We start from the raw sequence: 21,213 nt of genomic DNA, 5'->3' as shown, positions 1-21,213 counted from the left end.
CATTTCATAGGCAGCCCAATTTTTATATATATATCTCATCTCAATCTTGCATGGAAAATCTTTCACAAAGATCAGTTCAAAATGTGACCCTGCTTGTCTTGACGTTTTGATAATATGCCACTGTCCACTATGTATGAACACAAAACTGTACATGATATGTAAAACAGTATGTATGCAGCATGGGTTCTCATACCTAACTTTTTTATGTTGAAGAAATCAAAAGTATCAACAGCAACACAACTACAACCAAATCGACCAGCCGAGGACAATTTTCTCTCTAAGTAGCCAAAACACACCGAGCATGCTGTCCAGTTACAAAAAGTACAAAACGTGTAAATTATTGCACAATAGAAAGGCTCAAAAAGTTTTGCGTTCGATGCAATAGTATTGCCCCAATGATGGATCATGCATTCAGCTTTTTCCAATGGGGGGATGGTAACAGGGCTGTACTGTGTACTGGTGTCTGACCCTGTTGTCCTCTCCCCTCAGGTATCCGCTAGTTAGCCAGGGTCGCTATTTAGCCAAGGGGAGCTGAGAGAGAGCTGCCAGCATGCTGCTCTCTGCCTACTCAGTCTTAATGTCATTAGCCAGAGGGCGGTCGCTGTGCCACTTCTTCATGTGTTTCTCCAGAGTGCTGTACACACTGAAAGGCATGTGGCAGATTTCACATTTGTACACGTCCTTACCCATCTGTCCGTGGGTCTTCATGTGGCGGGTGAGCTTGGAGCTCTGGGCACAGGCGTAGCTGCACAGCTCACACTTGTAGGGCCGCTCCCCAGTGTGACTGCGCCGGTGCACTGTCAAGTTGCTGCAGTTCTTGAACACCTTGCCACAAAACTCGCAGGTGTCACTGCGGCGGCCGTCCTTGGAACTCGGCCGGCCACCACCGCCGTGGGGGGTGCTGGCCCCACTGCCGGTGCCGCTGCGTCCTGAAGCGGCGCGTTCCCCGTCCAGCTCTCCAGGCGGCGTGGAGAAGCGCAGGCTGCCGTTCTCTGACGAGTGCTCGGATGAGGAGGCAAAGGGCGATTGTCTGGAGTCCCCACCTGTAAAGCTGAGGAAGGGGTCCTTGAGTTGTCGTGAGGCAGCGTAGCCGGCGAGCCACTGGGAGTAGACGTTCTCCGTGTTTGGGATGGTGGGTGTGGGGGGATCCAGGTCCTTCTCCACCTTGATGCGCTTGGACAGGGGACTGAGGGATCCAGGGCTGACCGCTCCACCCAGCAGCTTCCTGGACAGGCTGTCATTGGAGAGAGGGCCCAGACCATTAATGGTAGGGGTGGTTCCACACTCATCTGCCCGGTCTGACTCCATGGCCGAGTCCTCATCACCGGGCTCCCGGGGTGTACTTCGGCGGTGTGGGTGCAGGGCCTCGCTGTTCTGGTGGTGTCGGGCCCCTTCTAGCCGCAGGCTGAAACGATAATCATTCCTTCCCTCTTCTCCTCCTCCACCGGATTCGCCCTCCATTTCCTCCTCCTCCCCTTCCTCCTCCTCCTCTTCTTCCTCTTCTTCCTCCTCTTCTTCCTCCTCCTCTTCCTCCTCCTCCTCCTCTTCCTCCTCCTCCTCTCCATTTTCAGGCATCAGGCCATTGTTCTCACTCTTGAACTTAGCAACCACTGACTTGAGAGCATCCGTGGCGCTGCCCATCAGCTCGCTGGTACCAGGTTCAGGGGAGCTGGCAGTCGAGAGGCCGTCATCTGACTTGGCATTGAGCGCCGAGGACTTGCTCTGACAGTGGGTCTTCATGTGGCGTTTTAGTTTGCTGGCCTGGGTGCAGGCATGGTTACACAGGTGACACTTGTATGGCTTTTCCCCTGTGTGGCTACGCCGGTGAACGATTAGGTTGCTCTGGAACTTGAAGGTCTTCCCACAGAACTCACAGGACTTCGCCTTGAGAGGGGTGCCGGGTTGGGCCACGTTGGATCCGGGATTGGGGGTGGAGCGTGAGCCAGAAGGTGACTGAGAGGTGGAGAGGGGAGGCGTGGCTGAGAATGGGGGCTTAGAGCCTGGCTGGAATGGCTGCAACAGCCGTTGCATAGGGCTGGGCCGGTTAGGGGACAGAGGTGGCGAAGCCCCGGTAGTGTTCCCTGCCAGCTCACGTAGCCGTCTGGAGAAGTCCATGCTCGGAGGGGGTTCCAGCGGCACTGAGTTGAGCCTCATCACTCTGTCAAAGGCGCTGGGGTGGTGGGTGGCCAGGGCCAGGTCATCGGGGCTGAGGTGGTGGCGCGGCGGGGGGCTGAACAGTGGTGGCGTCCGGGGGTAACGGCCCTCACGAGGAGTGGAAGCTGCATCCCGGCCGGACCCAGAGCCTGGCATCCTCAGGAGGCTGTAGGGGCTGCCGTCAGCCAGGTGGACGGCATGGAGGGGGGGCTGGGAGGAGGCACAGTCACCTCCCATCCCAGGGGCTGCAGCCACGCGGGGGGTGAGGGGGCTGCCAGGCTCACTCTCCAGGTAGATGCGGAAGCCGTGGGTGTTCTGGGCATGCTGGAGCAGGAACCAGGCACTGGTGAAGGGCTGCTTGCAAGTGGTGCAGGTGTAACTGCTGGGCTCATCTTTATCTGGCCAAAGAAAAAGGGAGACAGAGAGAGACTAAAGGTTATTTGACTGTGTTAAAATGATGCAAGTAATGACTTCTCTTCTGCTTCAGGATAACAGAATCATTTACAATAGCTACATAACTGTCTTCAGTGATAACAGTACTGCAAGGTATTTAAATACATAATAATAAAATATCCAAAATATTAATATATTATTACTTGAGAGAATCTGGCCTGAAATAATTTAGCAGTAAGCCCACTTTATTCTTGGACTCAGAGTTCATGGTTATTTTTTCAATTGCTAACAGTTTAAAAAATGTGCACTGCTATGCACTGGATCACAGAATTTTTCTTGGCCTAAATTAATGACATTACATAATAGTTCTTGAAATTACACGACTAAAGGATGAAAATAATTTTGTTGACAGACAAATAAATCTCCCTTTTTACTTCTCTGGTCATTATACATCGCACTATGCAATCCTAATGCAATCTGTCAACACATGTTTTTTGCATTGTTATTACAAAATCAAAGGTCCTGAATTATAACATCTGTTAAAGATTATGTATGCATTTTACAATTTCTCCTCATTTTTAATTTTACTAAGTCAAAACAGCATTCAGCGATAGTGGGCGGCTACTAAACAAAAGAATAAATAAAACACAGTGCTGAGAGACATCTCAAGCAGCGGATACACAATTTACACAGCTGAGAAGGCATAGGAATATTTCAAACAATAATTGACTTTCAATAGCACTTGCACACTGACCCGAGATTTGCCTGACAATGCGCTCTTAATCTCGTTAAACACACTCATCTCTCCTCCAATGCCTTGTTTACAGAATTAGCAAGGCTAAAGTGGGACATGTATCTGATGCTGCATATTAACGCTGAATACAAATAAGAGGTCACATGTTAATAAAATGTACCAGCGTTTATCACACAAAACACACGTTTGCAGCAAAAGAAGCGAGGGGAAAATTGTGTATGTGTGTTTGTGTGTGGGTGGGGAGGCTCCTATGAAAATGCATTTCATGCATTACTTTTCTATTTCTGATATTTCATGCTTTATGGATTTATTTAAATCCTCTCAGGTGAATAGAAAAGGAGAAGAAGGGGAAAGCAGAAGTGAGAGATATGCAAAATAAGAAGCATCCGCCACTTGCAAATGTGCTCCCTCTTTCATCTCTTGGCTTTCTTATCCTTTCTTCTCTTTTTTCTTTTTTCACTGGAGGGCATTTTTCTGAAGTCATTTGCAGACATTGAACCCAAACCATGGCCATACTGCCAGAGAGAGAGAACAAGGGAGAGAGAGAAAGTGAGGCCGAGTATGTGTGATTGTGACTATGAGCCATCCCTAAGATGGTGGATGGACAGGCTTGCATGTTTTAAGCCTGCTGTGGCTAAGAGACTAAGGGGTGAAGAAAGGGCAGAAAGAGATGAGGACTGCTGAGAGAAAAGAAGGATGTTGTGGATGAGGAAAGCGATTGGTGTTTCTCGGTTCTCCATGCTATCTCATGTGTCTACTGCCACCCTGGCCCTCGCTGAACAATCTCACTTAAAGACCAGAACACGCCATAAAATGTGCACCCAATCAAACCTCCACACAAACCTTTTTCTCTGGACTGAAAAGAGTTGGAGGGGGGGTATACTGGTAAATTATGGATCATTACAATCTGCAAAAATTACAGTTAATTGCTGCCACCTGCAAGGGGCTTTGACCCACTATGGAATTTTTCCATCATAAAAAAGCCATTTGCCCATACACGTTTTCTCTCCCTCTCTCATAAGCACAAATAAAATGTGCCCATTACATTGGTTAAAGCTTTGGTTTGGGCTTTATGTATGTATTCTGATCATGTGTATGCTTTTATGGCTTTAAATAGAAAGCCCCATACCACTCGTAAAACGGCTGCTATAACCTAGCCTCTGTCGTTCACTTTGCTTTGATTTCCAACCTATGCACACTTCCTCAACCTAGTCTTGATGTGTGAACATACATCATATATGCATGAGGAAAATAGATGAAATTTTCCTGTTATTGTGAAGGACGAGGGAGGGGGGGTGGGGGGTGGGGGGGGTCTTCTCCTCCGAGACATAGCCATGTCCGTCAGAGGAAGAGAAGGCACTGAGGGATCATGGGAGGGGGGGAAGGAGGCAGGGAAAAAAGAAGGGAGGGAGGGAGAGAAGTGTGGCGTGAAGGGGACATTCCTAATGAAAACCCACCACCACAATTCTGAAGGACGCAAGAGCCACAACACTGCACTTTCAAAGCCAGTAGTCAATTCACTTTCTTATGTATCAAAAACGGCATGTCTTGCGCTATGCAATCACCAGCCCATCTATAGATGTTTGACAGACCGTAGGCTACTCTGCCACAGGCGGAGACAATAATTGTTACCCCCGTCCAAGCAGTGGACATATTGATTGGCATCAGCAGGCCTGACCAATACATGCCCAGATTCACAACAACAGCAGAGCAGATATCTAAATAAGCCCGCTATTGTCTTTAATGGTTGTCCTCAAAAGGATGGAAAGACCCTTTTTTTATATAGAAGATATTCTGACAAGTCATTTGATGGCCTTGAATTTTTTTTTCTACAATAGAAGAGCAGAGAAATGTGTGAGGGAGGAAGGATGATCTTATAAACGAGGCTGTCCTCTAATGGAATAAAGGAGAGCTTTCTCTCACTCTCCCCGTCTGTTTCTCTCTTTTCAGCAGTCTAGGTCTGTGGTGAGTTAGGGTTGGAGAGCAGGAGAGCTGGGGCTAATGCTGGATCTCCAGGTCCCTTTGAAATAGGATCAGCAGAAAGGAGAAACCACACTGACAACCCCTTAGCTGCCATTTCATGGCAAAGGCTGAGAGAGGGGACTTTGGGGGAGAGACAGACGAAAAGAGTGGGAGAAAGAAAGAGAGAAAGACAGAGACGAAAGAGGAAGAAAGAGGAGAAAGATAATCAGAAAAAAAGGGAAATATAAAGAACTAAAGAGGCAGAGTATAGATGAGAGAAGTAGAACAGAGAGAGGAAGAAAGAGAAAGGGGGGTTAACAACCCCTTCAAGGCCATTTCAGCACATTGCAACACAAAGCAGGGGGAGGCTATTATGGTGTCTTAGTGGGCACAGTGCACTGCTATCAGGCAGAGAATATGATCCAGGGGCCGTGCAAAAACACAAGGCCGACTGACGCAAGGGGAGAGGGGAAATTACGGCGCCTTAAACAGCAGATATGGTAGCCTGTGGGCGCTGACACCCTGCTCACCACTGTGCCAATGCACCAGACAATACAGTTGGCCAGACAAAGCAATAGGGAGGATCAGTATAAACAGTCTAGGAGGCTGAGGCATCATGTACATTTTGCCCATGCAGATCACTCTATTGTTAGTCCGGTTAGAGTGACCCAACCCCCACTATCATCCTCACCCCTCTCTCTCTCACACACACACACACACACACACGGAGAAACCCCCTCCATTGGTGTGAATTCATACCACCCCTTCCCCCTTTACCCGTCCACCCAAACACAGCCACAAACACAAACAAACAAAACAACGGTCGCCAAGACAACCACGACCTTGACCCAGAGTTGGCAAGTTAATGACGCGTTAAGAAAAAAAAAACTGTCAGCAACTGTCTCTCCCTCCATCTATCTACCCATCCGTCCATCTATCCATCCATCCTCCCACTCCTCAAACTCTGCATCTGTCCATATATCCAAAAGTTAGCCGACTTGGCTTGACCTCCATTTTGTGTTTTGTCCTTGACCAACCCCGATAGTGGGCTGGGACGGTCCTGGTGTGACCACGCAGCTCTCACTCATATTGGTCATTTAGCTAATGGAGGAAAGGGCTAACAGGATTAGCTCACAGGCCTTCCAAGAGGGGAAGGAGGAGGAGAAAGGCACAGAGAGAGAGACATGGGGGACACAGCATGTCACCACCATTTCCCAAAGTTATCGGTCGCCCGGGCCTCCGAGCACTCACACACACACCTGAAAAGTGATTATGCTAATAGCGGGTCCTTGCCAATATTCATAAGTGTTTATAGGTGTTGGAGTGAGTGCCTGGGGAAGGAGGAGGGTTGTCAATACAGTGCCTCTTAAGAGTGGCTCAGCCGTAACTGCCGTTAATGTGATTACTACTCTGTTTATGTCATTAGGGTATTCACAGTCAGGGATTGGAGAGGGGTGAAGGGTGAGGTAGGAGAGGAGAGGCCGAGGAGGAGGGTGGGGGGGTAACCACCCATTAGATCTCTGCTTTGATGTGCTGCATTTCCTGCATTCACACTCTTGTACGTGACTTTCACCTGACTTACCTGTGACACTGACAAAGTCCTGTGTGGCAAAACATTTGTTGAAATCAAGTTCAGTGGCATAAGAGTGCAGACCAAGCATCTTCATTTGATAGCTGACTAGTCTATGCACCATTATCTTTCAGTACTGGTGTAGTGTGTGTGGTATTTCACGTGATCAAGCAAATAGATCTACCTCTGCAGTATGACTCTGCCACAACCCTCTATCTATCTCTGCATCAGTATTTGTATTTGTCAAATACCTGATACAGCAGGTCCTGGCTGGCCTTGGCCTCCCTCCTTATTCCTCTTTTCTCTCTCTCTTCTTCTCTTTCTATCTGTCTCTCTCTCCCTCTATCTTACACAGCCACACACACTTGGGCTCATACACTCACTTCTTTGTCCCGGGCCAGACTCTTTGTGGTGTGCCGAGCCACTGGCCACAGACAAAAGGCTTGTTTGACCAACACTTGTTCCTGAGACAAAGCCGGATGCAGGAAATGCGGTTTACTAAACAGAAAGCTAGCCAGGGAATAGAGCAGGCCTATATTCCGATTCCCAGTCTTTTATCAGTCTAATGTGGAGCAGGGCCTGCAATGCTGGCTGGGAATGGTTGGAGCCACACATTACTGTGTCAATGGGAGAAGCTGACCACTAACCACTACACACATCACAGAGAGAGAGAGAGTAGGGAAAAAGAGGAGGAGACAGGAGTGTAGAGAGAGAGAAAAGGCATAGAGAGAGAAAGAGGCAGTGAGAAAAGAGAGAGAGACCTAAGAGAGAGACCCAGGAGAGGGGAAAAGACAGAGGCAGACTGGGAGAAGAAAAGCCTGGCTGGCATGAGTGAGCGAGGGGGGGGGGAGACAGATCTCCAGATAAAGATGCATGGTGGTCTTTGAGGGCCTGTGCCCAGTATAAAGTAATCTGCTGGCTGTGGCTTTGTCTCCAATCGGACTTTCACACTTATTACCTTTCCTTTCCCCTTCTCCTTCTCCTGAAAGTTGATAAGAGCAACGGTGGAGTCGAGGCGTCTCTCTGAGTCACTAAGAAACCATTACGGACAGATGGTACCCACACAGGGGCCAATGAATGAATGCACCGTACACAATAGCCAAGTAGTGTGTGTGTGTGTGTGTGTGGGGGTGTGCGTGTGTATGTGTGCACACGTATGTTTGCTGGGGAAGTGTGTGTGAGACGGGTCCTTAGCGTTTTACATATGCATGTGCTTTTGCATGCGTGTGAGTGTTGCATTAATGAGCGTACATGCTCATTGTTAGCGAGTGTGTTTACATGTCTGAGCCCATGTTTGCATGCATATAAGCGTCTGCGTGCGTGCAGTGTGTGTGTGTGTGTGTGTGTGTCGACATTTGTATGTAACACGCTTGCCATAATACTTTTAAAATTAGCACCGCTCTACACTGTCTGTTTCCCTGCGTTACCTTAGTCCCTTTGATCTTTTCTCAGTTGAACTGTTTTTGAACTGACCATCCGCCCACCCATCCATCTCTCCATCTCTCCATCTCTCCATCCATCCATTCATCCATTCCCCTCTTCCGACTAAGCCCAGCTGGACAGCTTCGTGCTTGGGTACGGCTCGGTCCGGCAGACCTTATAATAGGCAAGGCCAGCCGTGTCTCTGGTGCAGATCATTATGTGCTCTCTGCTTACTAGCGACGGTGGGAGGCCGCACGCTGTTGTTTCTCATCCCAGCTCTAATGGTATGGTGAAAAGACCTCTGGGCTTCTAAGCTTAACCAGTCTAATTAAATGGACCATCGCTTATGTAAGCGTCCGCAGAGATTGTTTATTGAGTTGGGATGCGCTTCGCAGGATCAAACCGCCGTCAACAAAAGCTAACACTGAACAATGGAGTAGGTATTAAATGAAGGACTGGAATCAAAGAAACCACAAACTGCCAAGTGTCAGTTTAAGCACACATATCCAGGTACATGAGAAGACTTAATCAAGTAGGAGTATTTTTGGACTCGGGAAATATCCCAGATGGGCGAAGAGTCTCTGAGCACTTTAGAGGGGAAATGTAAAAAGTGTTCTGTCAAGAAAAAGATATGTCTCAATAAGCTGCAGCTTAGGGGAATGAGAACAGAACAGAACAGAACAGAACAGAACACAACAGAATAGAATAGAATAGAATAGACCTCTACCTCCTGTAGAAGGCTTAGAATAGCAAGAGACAACAGCGTTGGGTGCCACTTTCAAAATACAGACTGCAACATTTAGACAAGACCATCCCCTGTCTTTCCTTACAAGCATCATCCCTATATGAAGCGCACAGACAAGATAGCCTCCGAAAGACATGAGGCCAGCAGCCTGAGCCTCGCTATCTCTGCATAGCTCAGCTTATGACAGGCTGGCGTCCCTGCAGAAAGGATGGAGGGGGACCAGGGAGGTCGACTCGCTGCACATTTCTGCATAAATCTCCAGATAGATAGCATCAGGAGGGGAGAAACGGGAGGGAAGGCAGGCAGGCAGTGGAGATGATAAGGCCCCAGGGCAGGGCATTCGACACTGTCAAAACTGTTTCGTCTCCGGCTATTGGATGAGTGGAGCGCGTTATGAGCCTGCATACCATTTGCCAGGACGTGATTCGCCTTCACTGGAGCATACAGGGCCCTGTAGCTGATCTCCCTGCTGTCCCCCTCTTCAGTCTCCACATACATACAGGGAGATGGACAAAATAACAGAAACACCACATGAAACAGGACTTTAACTTTGAAGAACCTAAACTACAATTACAAAGGCAGCTACACAGGTGAGTTATATTAAGTTCAACGCCAATTTGCAGCATTTGTCAGCTTTAAATAAGGTCTGACAATCAACACTTTTATATGTGAATATTCAAAGCAGTATGAGGCAACTAACAGAAATCAAAAGAGACCAAATAGTCAGTGCCCAAATTACAAGTGCATTGGTCACAAAAACTACTAATTAACTATTTAATGTGGCAAGGATATCAGTCCCAAAAATCTTGATAACATAAACGCAAACGGCATCGGCAAGGAGGAACAGTGGGGAACAGCGGTCGCAAATCGAAGCTCACAGACAGGGAATAGACAGACGCTTAGCAGGACAATAGCTTAATGGCACAGAGCTTACCACAGAAAGAAATACTGAATCAACACCTCTGTAACACTGACTAAAATAAAAACTGCATGTTGTGAGCTTTACAAAGATAATATTCATGTCAGGGCCGTCATTTGTAAATCACGTAACACACAAAAACCTGGTATAAGGAACACAAAGCCTGGACCGCCGAACAATGGAAACAATTAAAACAGTCTGATGAGTCATCGTTCATCCTTTTTTGGATATTCTTTATTCATCCCCCAAGGAGGAAATTCTCTTTTTGCCCTCTGGTTGGGGTGCAGCATCAGCCAGGTTGCAGCACCCCTAGAGTAAGTAAGGATACTTCAGCAGGTATGGCTAAGTTTGGGGATGACCTCACTACCCAGTAGGATACCCTGCCTTATATTGTTAGGTGTTTCTGTTATTTTGTCCACCTCCTGTAGGTTTAGCTCCGCACTATGGAGATGAGTGGACTGACTCACTGTGGAATGACTAGCTGGAAGATGAAGACGTGGAAATATCAGAATACACACACACAGCAAGCACACCTCGCATGCACAAAAACATACACACACTTACTACGTGCATGTACATACACACACATACATTTACAAATGTGACTAGGGTGGCTAGTGGTTACAGTGAATTTTTATCAACCAACAGAAAACAAATAAATAGACACACACACAGTCTTTTTAAGAGTAGGAGTGTTGATGCTTTACCCCGATTCTGAAAAAGTTAGGAAGCCCGTAGGAGGCCTTTGTGCTGTATGATCAAGACAGTGTTGAGAGAGAAAAAGGGTGTGTTAAAGGGAGAGAGAGAGAGAGAGAGAGAGAGAGAGAGAGAGAGACGGAGAGAGAAGGGAAAAAAAGTTTAGGGGGAAAAGTGAGGGGTGATGGTTTAAGGCTTTGGGCGATCTACAGGCACAGACCTGCAGTCAGGCTATCTGTGAGCTGATGGAAGTCTGGACACACACACGCACTCACACACACATTCACACACGTACACACACTGAATCTGTCTGGGCCGAGCAAACACTTTAGCCTGTCTGGGGGCTAGAGCCATTCCCCCTACTCTCCGTCTTGCTCTCCCTCCCACTGCCTGCATACTCCTTCGTTACTCCTCCTCCTTCCATCACGCTACTCTCTTAACACGCTCTGATGACAGCACTGAGAGAGGTTAAAGTGGGTCTCTCACAGACAAACGCACACACACGCTGACCCGCTCACACACATGAACATACATAAATACAGTCTCGCCCTAACCCTCTTTTTCACCTCCAAAGGACTCTACCCTTGGCCTATAACACACACACACACACACACTGTCACACACACGTAAATGCAGTTTCTCTCCAACTGTGTTTCTTTTTATACCTTTACAGGACAGTACCCTTGGCCTAAAACACACACACCTGCTCCATACACCTCTCTCCTTCTCCACCCACTCATTTAGTGTGGGACTCATCTCAAAATCCATCCATCAGGCCAGTATAAGTATACAGGTGCATTCTATTTTCCTCCACCCCGTGCCCTAGGTGCCCCAGAATAGTAAATAATATTTCCAGAGAAAATGAGACCCATCTTAGAACAGGCAAAGGAGAGAGAGAGAGAGAGGGAGAGAGAGAGAGAGAGAGAGAGCAACAGCAAGCACCTCATCATTATCTAAATCGCTGTGGGACCACATTGAGGATTGAAGGTGGAGCGATTTGAGGGGAGTGCGGGGGAGTTCGGGGTTCCAGATGGAAAATCCTAAATTCTCATCGCCTGGTGTGGAAGTGGAAATGGGAAGCTGTTACTTGCATAACACAGGGAACAAACTACCGCGGTTATCACTGAATCTGACCTTGTTGCTTGCTACTGAACACGCTCGCAGTAACCCCAGAAGCTCTGAAGACTGGGCTCTTTGCACTGGCCCATCATTCAGATACCACCAAACAAGGGCTGTTTTAAACACGCAGTTATTTTTCACCCTGTCCTACCACCTCAGGGTGAGAGGACCAGGGCATGTGAGCTTGGGCCAATCATAGCAGCCCGTTATGCATACGAGCCTCAAGGCATTGTGGAGGGACATGGCACTTAAATACAAGAGGGCCAGTGTGTTGGAGTGTCCCGTGGCCTGAAGCTGTGGGGGCTGAGGGTTTAACACGCGTCCCATCTGGTGTGTGTGACTGTGCACACGGTGGTCGAGTGGTTAAGAATTCAGAGAAACATCAATAGCTGGACTCTTTAGATTGAGGGGTATCTCAGGGTCAGGCATAACTCAGACAACCAGTTCCCTGGAGAAGCGGCAATCAGAAAGACATGGCTGGTACTTGTGGTGACCACAGAACAGAAGTTTGGACTTTAGATGAAAACTTATTCTATCACAAGTTCAGTGTACTTTTTTAGGATGTTGCTATCACACGTCCTCATTTCGCCAAGTTAAATTCACTCCAAAGTCATCACTCGTAAAGCCTGAGACACGAAGCTTACTGATCCTGTAACAAGGACATGGCCGCCAACAGTGAGACCTCAATGCCCCTGCCCACCACCATCCATTCATCCGTCCCTCCATCCCGAGCGTTCCCCGGTCCATTACTAATTCATACAGGAGGGGGAAAACAGTGCTGGGCCACTTCTCAACCCAGACGCTTTCCAAATCCTGATTAAAATTGCAAAATGGCCTCCTGTTCAGCCCTAATTCAGGCCCCTTCAAGACATTCTGACAGAAGCAGGAAGAGACGGGGCAAAGCGAGGAAATGGTCACATATCCAAAGTGACCTACAAATGTTTCCTTTGTGTTCCTCTGCTCAATAGCTAGCACTTGACACTAATACTGCCAGGGCTAGCCTAGAGGTTCGAAACCAACTAGGGCAAACCTTAACCAAGTACATAAGCACTTAAGTGTTTTGGACAAATGTCCCAACCAAATGTTTAACAAATCAACTGTGGACACATGTAGGGAATTTTCTTTCTCAGTCCATTTGGAATGACACTAGTCTCTGCTGTACAGACTAGTGAAAAGAGAGTGGTAGGCTTGGATCGGGGTGAAAGCAGCCAGTTAATACCTACATGTAACGTTTATCATCAATAACAGTCCATAAGATGGATGGGCCATATGCTTGGCAATGGCAGGCCACGCTCCCCACAATTCTTCATCTCCGAGGCTCGCCGTACCAGATTCCTGCCTACTAATTGAAGACATGTGGTCTGATCAGCCACTATAGTAATGTGAGAAAGGCGGGTGAAATGGTGGACAATAGGACCCAGTGTGGTCCAAACAGTTAACGCCCTTCCTTTTGCTCTGACTTCCACAGCAGGCCCATTTTGCATTAACGGATATCAGTGATAGGTGTTTAACATCGTAGCCCTCCAAGTCCCTGCACACTATTTCAACACGTTAAAATCAATCGAAGACAATATGTAACATAACTACCTACATGTTTTCAGTTACATCCTGAGCACACACATACTGTCAGTGGTCTGTTAAAACTACAGCATGTGGACCTTTATGCTCATTCTCCCTAGAGGTGTATCATGAACATGCATAGGCCCAAGCAGTAGCGAGTGTGATATTAATTAAGGTAGCCAACCTGTAGGTTCCTTTGTGCCCAGCTGTAGAGCATAAATCAGGCTTTTAACGAGGCTAGGGCCCTAAGATCTCAAACCGTGCTGGAATGCTACCTGCACAGCCATGCCAAAAATCTGTCTGGGTCCAGGGCTCCTATAGATCACTATGCTTATAGCAGGGGACTATAGAGACCCACCCTGGGGAAGGAGGGAGGGAGGAGCAGAGGAGCAGAGGAGGAGGGTGGCAAAAGGGGGGCAAGAGCTATTCCTATTGGGTCATCCGGTTTAAGTAAACACGTGTGGTGTTGGAGTGTAAGTGCATGCACGTATGTGTGTGTGCATGTGTGTGTGTGTGTGTGTGTGTGTGTGCATGTGTGCGTATGTGTGTGCACCACAACAAATTCTTCTCTCTTTTTATGAGGCCTCTAAATAAGAAGCAAGGGTAACCAAGGAAAAATGAGACAGAGAGGGAGAGAGAGTAAGCTAAGGAGAGGCGGGGAGAGATACAGAGACAGAAAGGCAGAGAGACAAAGACCCAAGACCGATAGAGAAGGAAGATGACAGTAACAGGCACACACCACTCCAGCAGGCTCTCAGTGGGTCAGCAACAGTCAAGGCATCGTCAACAAAAAGTTCCTTTTCTTTCCCTCAAAATGAAGCGAAATAACGTTGTTGTTTTTTTTAGAGAAACCTGTTAAAGCTGCGAGCTTTGGTGAGAGTCGGTGAGCAGGATATGTGAAGAAACGCTGTGTTCCTTTGGTGACAGAAGGATTTATACACGGACAGCTGCAGGACAGGACACACACATGTACAGACTCACTGACTGACTGTCTGACTGACTGACTGGCTAGCTGAGTCCACCTCCGAGCCATCTTCCCTACACACAGACGGCCCGTGAACTCAGACATTCCAGAACAGGCACTGGCAAGACGGGCTTACACACACACACACACACACACACACACACACACACACACACACACAGCACATTTACACGCATCTAGCCACTAACGTATCTAGCCACACAAAGAGGTCAGAACTCTACTGAAGCAATGCTTTTAAGGTGTACTGTAAAACCTCACTGGCAACAGTTGTCTTGCACCATCCTGCTCCATCAGTGCTGATGTGTGGAAATTGGGATATATGGCTGATCAGGGGATGGGCAGGGCGAGTTTCTCAGGCAGCACTCTGCACCACCACCTTAGATTTATGGGCCAGATGTTTGTGCCATTGCTTCTCTAACGGATAATAAAACTTCATTTACACAACGAAACAGTGGAGTCTCAACATAATGCTTTGCTCAAATCTCTCTCTCCCTCTCTCTTGTGTCACTTATACAATGACAGCTCCGGCAGCAATGCAACTCCACTCCCCGGCCAACATGAACTCAGGTTCTCAAGATCCACCCTGTCATTTGGAGAGGGGCTGACAACCCCTGAGTGACACGGGGGTCGGCGGGGCATTGACCCCGGCTGACTGCTGGTGTTGCATTCCGAGAAGTGAACTTTGTGGGTTTGCGCAAGGTCAAACCGTAAAGGCCATATACACTCATTCCATACATGTCCAGCTGATATGGAGTACAGCAAAAACCCAGCGGGAGAAAGTGCCAGAGCAAGACTTCAGAGACAACCTCACGGCTATCTCGTGTACCTTTGACACCACCGTATAGATATATAAAGACATAAAAAGATATGTTTGCTCTTAAAACACATGGCCTTTATTGCTGTTGTCCAATTTCATCACCCTTGCAATACAGAGAGGGGTAGCTGATGAAAGGAGGAAATAAGGGCAGTGAAAGGACAGGGATCGTTTTTGAAGAGGAAGGGGTGTATTTAAAGGGTGGCGAGAATGGTGTAAAAAGCTGTAGAGAGCAGAAGAAGGGAAAAACAAAAGAGTGGTGGACAGCTTTACGCCGCAGCACCCCATTCTAGATTACATTAGCGGCAGCTGCTTCCTTTGTGCGGTTTTACGGCCAGGCCCCAAGAAAAAGCTGCTAAAATTTCACTTAATCTGCTGCAGAAACCCAAGTGTCTGTCAGCCACTCAAACAAGGGGGCCTAAAAGCACCATGCTCTCAGATAACTGAGGCAAAATAACGCTAATAATAGCTCTCTCCGTGGCCATATAGGCAGACATTTTGTGTAACCAAAGAGGGTTTGCCTCTGCCGCCGGTGCATGGGAAACTGGCCTGCATGCTCTGCCTGTCCAGGGGCAGGCCCTTAATGGTGGGTAAGGCAACCAGACAACTTCCCCCCTCTTCCCTCCTTTTCTCCCTCTCCATTTCCACCTCCTGTTCATCCTCCAAAGTCATTAGCTTATGCTAATCGCTAAAACTACCAAGAGTGACCCTCATTTCATTTAAGCCACTATACTTAATACCAGATGTCAGTACTGCGGCTAAAAATGTAAATTTTATGAGAGAAAATAATTGTATTATTGTTTGTTTTTTTTGTTTGTTTTTTGGTCTAATCTCTATTAGTTGTCCAGTACTTCACACTAAGATCATTCACATACATGCATGCAATGTGTTATGACATAAAATTCACTCCAATCCTCATTTAGTTTGAAACTACATCAAATATCCCCTTCAACAGTGTCTCTTTCACTCAGTTGTTCCTTCCTTGTTACCTTTGATAAACGGCAGCAAGTGAAAATCAACGAGTTCTGCAAGAATAATATAGCTTGCACTGGAATTGATTAACAGAAAAATTGCAAGTAATACTGTGTAGCAACCAGACACTAGTCACTGGTATTTTCACTGTGCAACCTCTGATGTAAGCAGGAAATAACATTTCAAAATGCATGAATTGAAATGACCTTGCCCCAAAACATAACAACAAATCTATAGAGTGGCAAAAAGTCTAGAAGGTGATATAAACTAAAATCAAGGGTGCAATGGAGAAAATGAGCCAATGACTGCCAGTATTCTCCTTTAAACCCAAATAACTATCTCAATCAGCTACTCAATATCCTGCTCCCAAAAATCCAGCCACCTAAAAAGTAAACAAATAAAAAAGCCCCGCAACATTTAGCTGGCCAGTGTTAACCTCACACAGGAACAGGGCTTTGACAGAAGTGGTAACTGACAGAGAGCAGCAGTACAGGCAGTGGTTAAGGGCAGCTTCCTTCCTGGGCTTTGGGTTCAGAAAGCGACATGTCCACATATGTCCAGGACAGTTTATTCAGATAGACTGAGGGGAAGAGGGCGGGGGTTGGACGCAGCTAGAGGCAAGAAGAAGAGGAAGAGGAGGAGGAGATGTGAGGGGCCCCTTCCCTTCGACCTCTCAGATAATAAGATGGCAGAAGCCGGGGAACGAGGGGGATGGGGGAGGAAGGGGGGACAGAGTGGAGGAGGTTAGCCAGCCCGGAGAAGGCCACAGCCGCAGTGAGGCCTTGCTGGGGAGATGAGGGTGGACCAGTGGCTCTGTATCTCACAGGAGCAGGTTCACTTGAACACTGCTCAGCCTCTCAGGTTTGGCTTAGGCTTAAGAGACTGAGTTCTCTGACACTACTGTATGAGGACAATGACACTGAGGTATGGCCATCTTATAAATGGAAATAGTCCTGTTGTCATCCACCATTCATCTAGTCTGGCTGGATAGGCAGGTTTTTCTGGTCACTGTCAAATTCACACAATTCATAGAATTGCTGTAATGCTTTATGAATTCTTTTGCTATGGGTTGAGCATACTGACTTAGTGTTTCCAAACAGAGCAGAGTTTGAAGAAAGAAAGAAAGAAAGAAGGAAAGAAAGACAAATGGACAAGCAAAAAGAGACACAGAGACAGAATGAGTGCTAATGAAGACATAGCAAGCGGCAGGGGGGAGGCGGAAGAGATGGGCGAAAGCAAATTAACCTTTTTAATTGGAGAGTGGTAGCACTCTTTGGACCCTGCAGTTGGATCCAGAGTGCTGACAGATGATGAGAGGGAAATGGCAGGCCTATTACCAGCAATCTGGCCCTGCAACTTGGCAGACCACACCAGTACCAGAGCCTGGGGAGAACAGGGCATGTCCAGCATGGAAAGCACTCCCTGCCAGACCGCTCGCTGGCAGAGGAGGGCCTGCCTCAATAAAGGTATAAAAAGAGAATGGTTTTCTTGGCACTTTGAACCACGGGGTAAAGGGTTGTCATAAGGGAGTCTGGTTTCTTGTCTGATAACAAAATACTACCTGGTCAAGAAAAAGGAGAAGGGCTTGCTGCAAAGAAAGAGAGAGGGAACCAGTTTGACAGGTATGAGAGAGGAGAAAAGGGCCAGGGAGAGAGAGTGGTGGAGCAGAAATGCACACTGAAAAAATCACACATTGTTTGTGTGCACATGACTTTGTACACACACACACACACACACACACACACACACATACACACACTTTCAAATGCAATACATTATATCTGCCCACTGTTCACCAAGGAGCCAGATGCAAGAGAAAGACATCAGAGAGGCTAACTTCCTGTCTGTCTGTGTGTCTGGCTGCAAGGGCCATGTTTATGTCTGGGAATACAAGGTAAACAAACATCAAGGTCAGAGAAAAGCTGGAGTCTGTCCAGGAGATAGACAGTTCCTTCTTGACAGGGCTGCAGGCCTGTTTTAACACACTGCCCCAGGGGGATACCAGAATTTACACAGAACCCTTTGGCGGGGTTTCGTATTCAATATTGTGACCCACACTTTCCCAGGTATTTCCCATGTTAAGTTCAATGTTAACGTTCACCTGCTATCTGAAAGACAACTGCAAGTGAAAAGCACAGACAATGTCATAGTAAAAGATGATCAACCATGTGCAATTAACATGGATCTGTAATTTTTGTGTGCCATTCTTTAAACTGTCGGGTCAAAACTAGTTAGTTTATCCTTGTTTTCCACATAGGAAATTCTGGAATTCTGTTTTCTTTATAAATACAAATCATCGAATTGAATCTGTGCTGTAGTTGCATTAATTACAAATCAGTGTCATGTTCTTTATGGAAAACACCAAACGCTAACCGTCTCCATCATTGTCTCATTGTCCAGCAAACAGTTGAAGTAAACATAATCCTAACGCCTGGTCCTTAATGCTGACCCCGTTAGCCAGACGTCCACCGACGTCTCTAGGTCATCACCACTACAGGACAAACAATGCCCAATCTCAGTCATGTAGGCTAGATCTTACCTCTATTCTTCTCCTGCCTCCCTTCCCCCCCCTCATCTCTGTGTCAGTCCATCCCGCAATCCATACCTTCCCTCTCTCTCTCGCACTCTCTCTCTCTCTCTCCCTCTGTCTTGCATTATGTATTCTAATGCATCTAGAACAAGGCACAGACAACATGGAAGATCCCACAGCTCTATTCTGCCTGGTTGCCTTTCCGTCACGTCACGCCAGCAACCCAAGGGGTGATACATGGAACTGTGCAACTCTGTAAACTCTCACGCCCGTACACTCTTCTCACATATGCCCATGTGCGTGCACACACACACACATACACACTGTCTCTCTCTCGCTCTTATCAGTCTCTCTCCCCGTCTCACACACACACACACATACACACTCTCGCTTGCATCTTTCTCCTTCACACTCTCTTTCTTTGTATCTGTCTCTCCATACATAAACACACACACACACATACACACCAGACACATGGCCGAAGAGAGCAGACTACCATCTGGGAGTGGTGGCCGGCTTTGTCTGGGGGGGTAAAAGCGCCAACACGGACCCCCCTTTAGCACGCACACACACACACACACACACACACACACACACCCCTTGCAACGGCCCCCGCCGCCCTCCCCATCCAACTGCTCTAAGTGTGAGAGCTCTTCTCATACAATCTGCACATATACATATGCAAATTTGCAGGGGGGCATTATAAAAACAGCCGTCATCACACACACACACACACACACAGTGAAGGAGATATTTAGATGGCCTCTACACCAAACTAGCCACGCATGAGTTTGAAAAAAGAAAGCATGTTTCCGAGAAATAGAGCAAGCACTGGAAGAAAGGAGCATAGAAAAAAGGAGGATGAAAAGAAGAAGAACCTGCTCTATAAAAAACAAATTAATGTGAGCATGTGTGAAATACATGCAAATGGGATTGCATGCATTTATATGGACACATATAAACACATGCAGAGACATGCACACACATACACACACACACACACACACACAGACCCACACACACACATTATCCACATATGCTTGCCTTCCAGCATGTATGTGATGAATTTATACATACAAACTAACTCCATCAATCAATGGCAACTCTTGAAAAAAGATGTATCGCAACTATCCTTAGCATCAACATATGTGGGCAGACAATAAGCAGGATGCACCAGACATCAGTTGATTATTTGATTTTGCAACATAAAATGTTTCCAAGAAAACAGCTCAAGACAGTAAAGGCAGTAAGGAAAGTGATTGGTTGGTGTACATCCAGCTACTCCATACGTTACTGACTTCTTAGTGATTACCGATTTCTTAGTTTGAAATGTACAACCAACTAGGCCTTTATATATTCAACACATGACACAATATTCAATGTACATGTATTACTGGTGCTTCAAAAGCTGCAAAATGGATCATCTTAACTTCTGTATGGCTGCACTTGAACTTGTAGTCTCTTGTCTAGTGTCCATTTGTCACAGTCAAAAACTAAAAAGCCCTCAGCAAAGAGGAAAAGACAGAGAGAGAGAGAGAGAGAGAGAGAGAGAGAGAGAGAGACAGACACCTGCAAGGCAGGCTAGAAAGGCGACACCTCATCCTCTCCTATTCTCACGGCCAGCTCCACATCATGGCTCTGTGTCGCACGCCAACACCACCTTTCACACAAGTTTCACACTTTTCAATGCATTGATTTTCCCACCTCAGCAATTCACCTTCTCCAGAACACAGACTACTACTAGACTGCAGTGTTGCGGAGCATAGCGTTGTTTTGCATGTGTCATGTGTCTTCAGTCACGATCATCATCAAACTGAGTTCCGTTCAAATCTGCTGGGACCTTGTAAGTGATATGTTGACAAAGTGTATGCAATTCTAAAACTGCAAGCATTCAATCAATCACCAATCCAATTAAATCAAGATACAGCTTATCATTTTGAGTATAGCTTTAGCTTGAAAGAGGACTCAAAGGAAGACATTTCCTTGAATCCAGCCTATAAACTATTGGTCGCACAAATTCCTTAGATGTTGATGATGTGACAGCAAACTGACCTGCCATCTCAAAGCGGGGTGTGTGTGAGTAGAAGCTTGTTTGAAGTGGAATAGCGAACAGCCTGCTCTCAAAACTCAAGGGACCGTCCAAGTCGTAATTAGGAGAGGAGCCGTGTCTATATTTTATGGTGTACATCGGCATAAACACACACACACAAAGACGATTTCCATTACTGCCGCAGATATACATACATGCATGGATACAGTACATGCATGCATGCACATACACACTGACACAGATACAAGCTTGTGCGCTCACAAACACACATACAAACACACACACACACACACACACACACACATCACAAAGGTCCTTTATGTACGTCTTCCATATCAAATCCTCTCTCCCAGTCTTTACCACTCTCATGTTTGCCGTAATGTTTTCAGTACACAATAGCACCAGCGGTGTTAAGCTCATGTTGCCCCATCAAGAGCAGAAGACCAACAACAACCAAACACTTTTCCCTCCTATCCCCACCCTGTTTATGACCGGATCTGTTCGTCTCTCGCTTTGTTCCCACGCTCCCTCGCTTCTTTTTTCTCTCCTCTGCATTGTCCTGTGCCCT

The 21,213-nt window shown here is 46.9% G+C and overlaps 2 protein-coding genes across 2 annotated transcripts in view; both read right to left on the bottom strand.

Annotated features, from left to right (window-relative positions):
- The window catches only part of taf5 (TAF5 RNA polymerase II, TATA box binding protein (TBP)-associated factor), a 221,842-nt gene that overhangs the window by 67,387 nt on the left and 133,242 nt on the right, over positions 1 to 21,213 (bottom strand). The gene's annotated exons all lie outside the window — the stretch shown is intronic.
- LOC139919123 (BCL11 transcription factor A-like) overlaps positions 406 to 21,213 on the bottom strand; it is a 33,834-nt gene continuing 13,026 nt past the window's right edge. Inside the window, exon 3 of the mRNA XM_071908732.2 lies at positions 406 to 2,552. Within this exon, the coding sequence (XP_071764833.1) occupies positions 565 to 2,552 (1,988 nt within the window). The 3' untranslated portion in view covers positions 406 to 564. The remainder of the gene's footprint in view (positions 2,553 to 21,213) is intronic.

The sequence above is a fragment of the Centroberyx gerrardi genome, chromosome 3 (genome assembly GCF_048128805.1).
Source record: "Centroberyx gerrardi isolate f3 chromosome 3, fCenGer3.hap1.cur.20231027, whole genome shotgun sequence".
Classification (NCBI taxonomy): domain Eukaryota; kingdom Metazoa; phylum Chordata; class Actinopteri; order Beryciformes; family Berycidae; genus Centroberyx; species Centroberyx gerrardi.
This window is presented reverse-complemented; position numbering and strand designations above follow the sequence as displayed.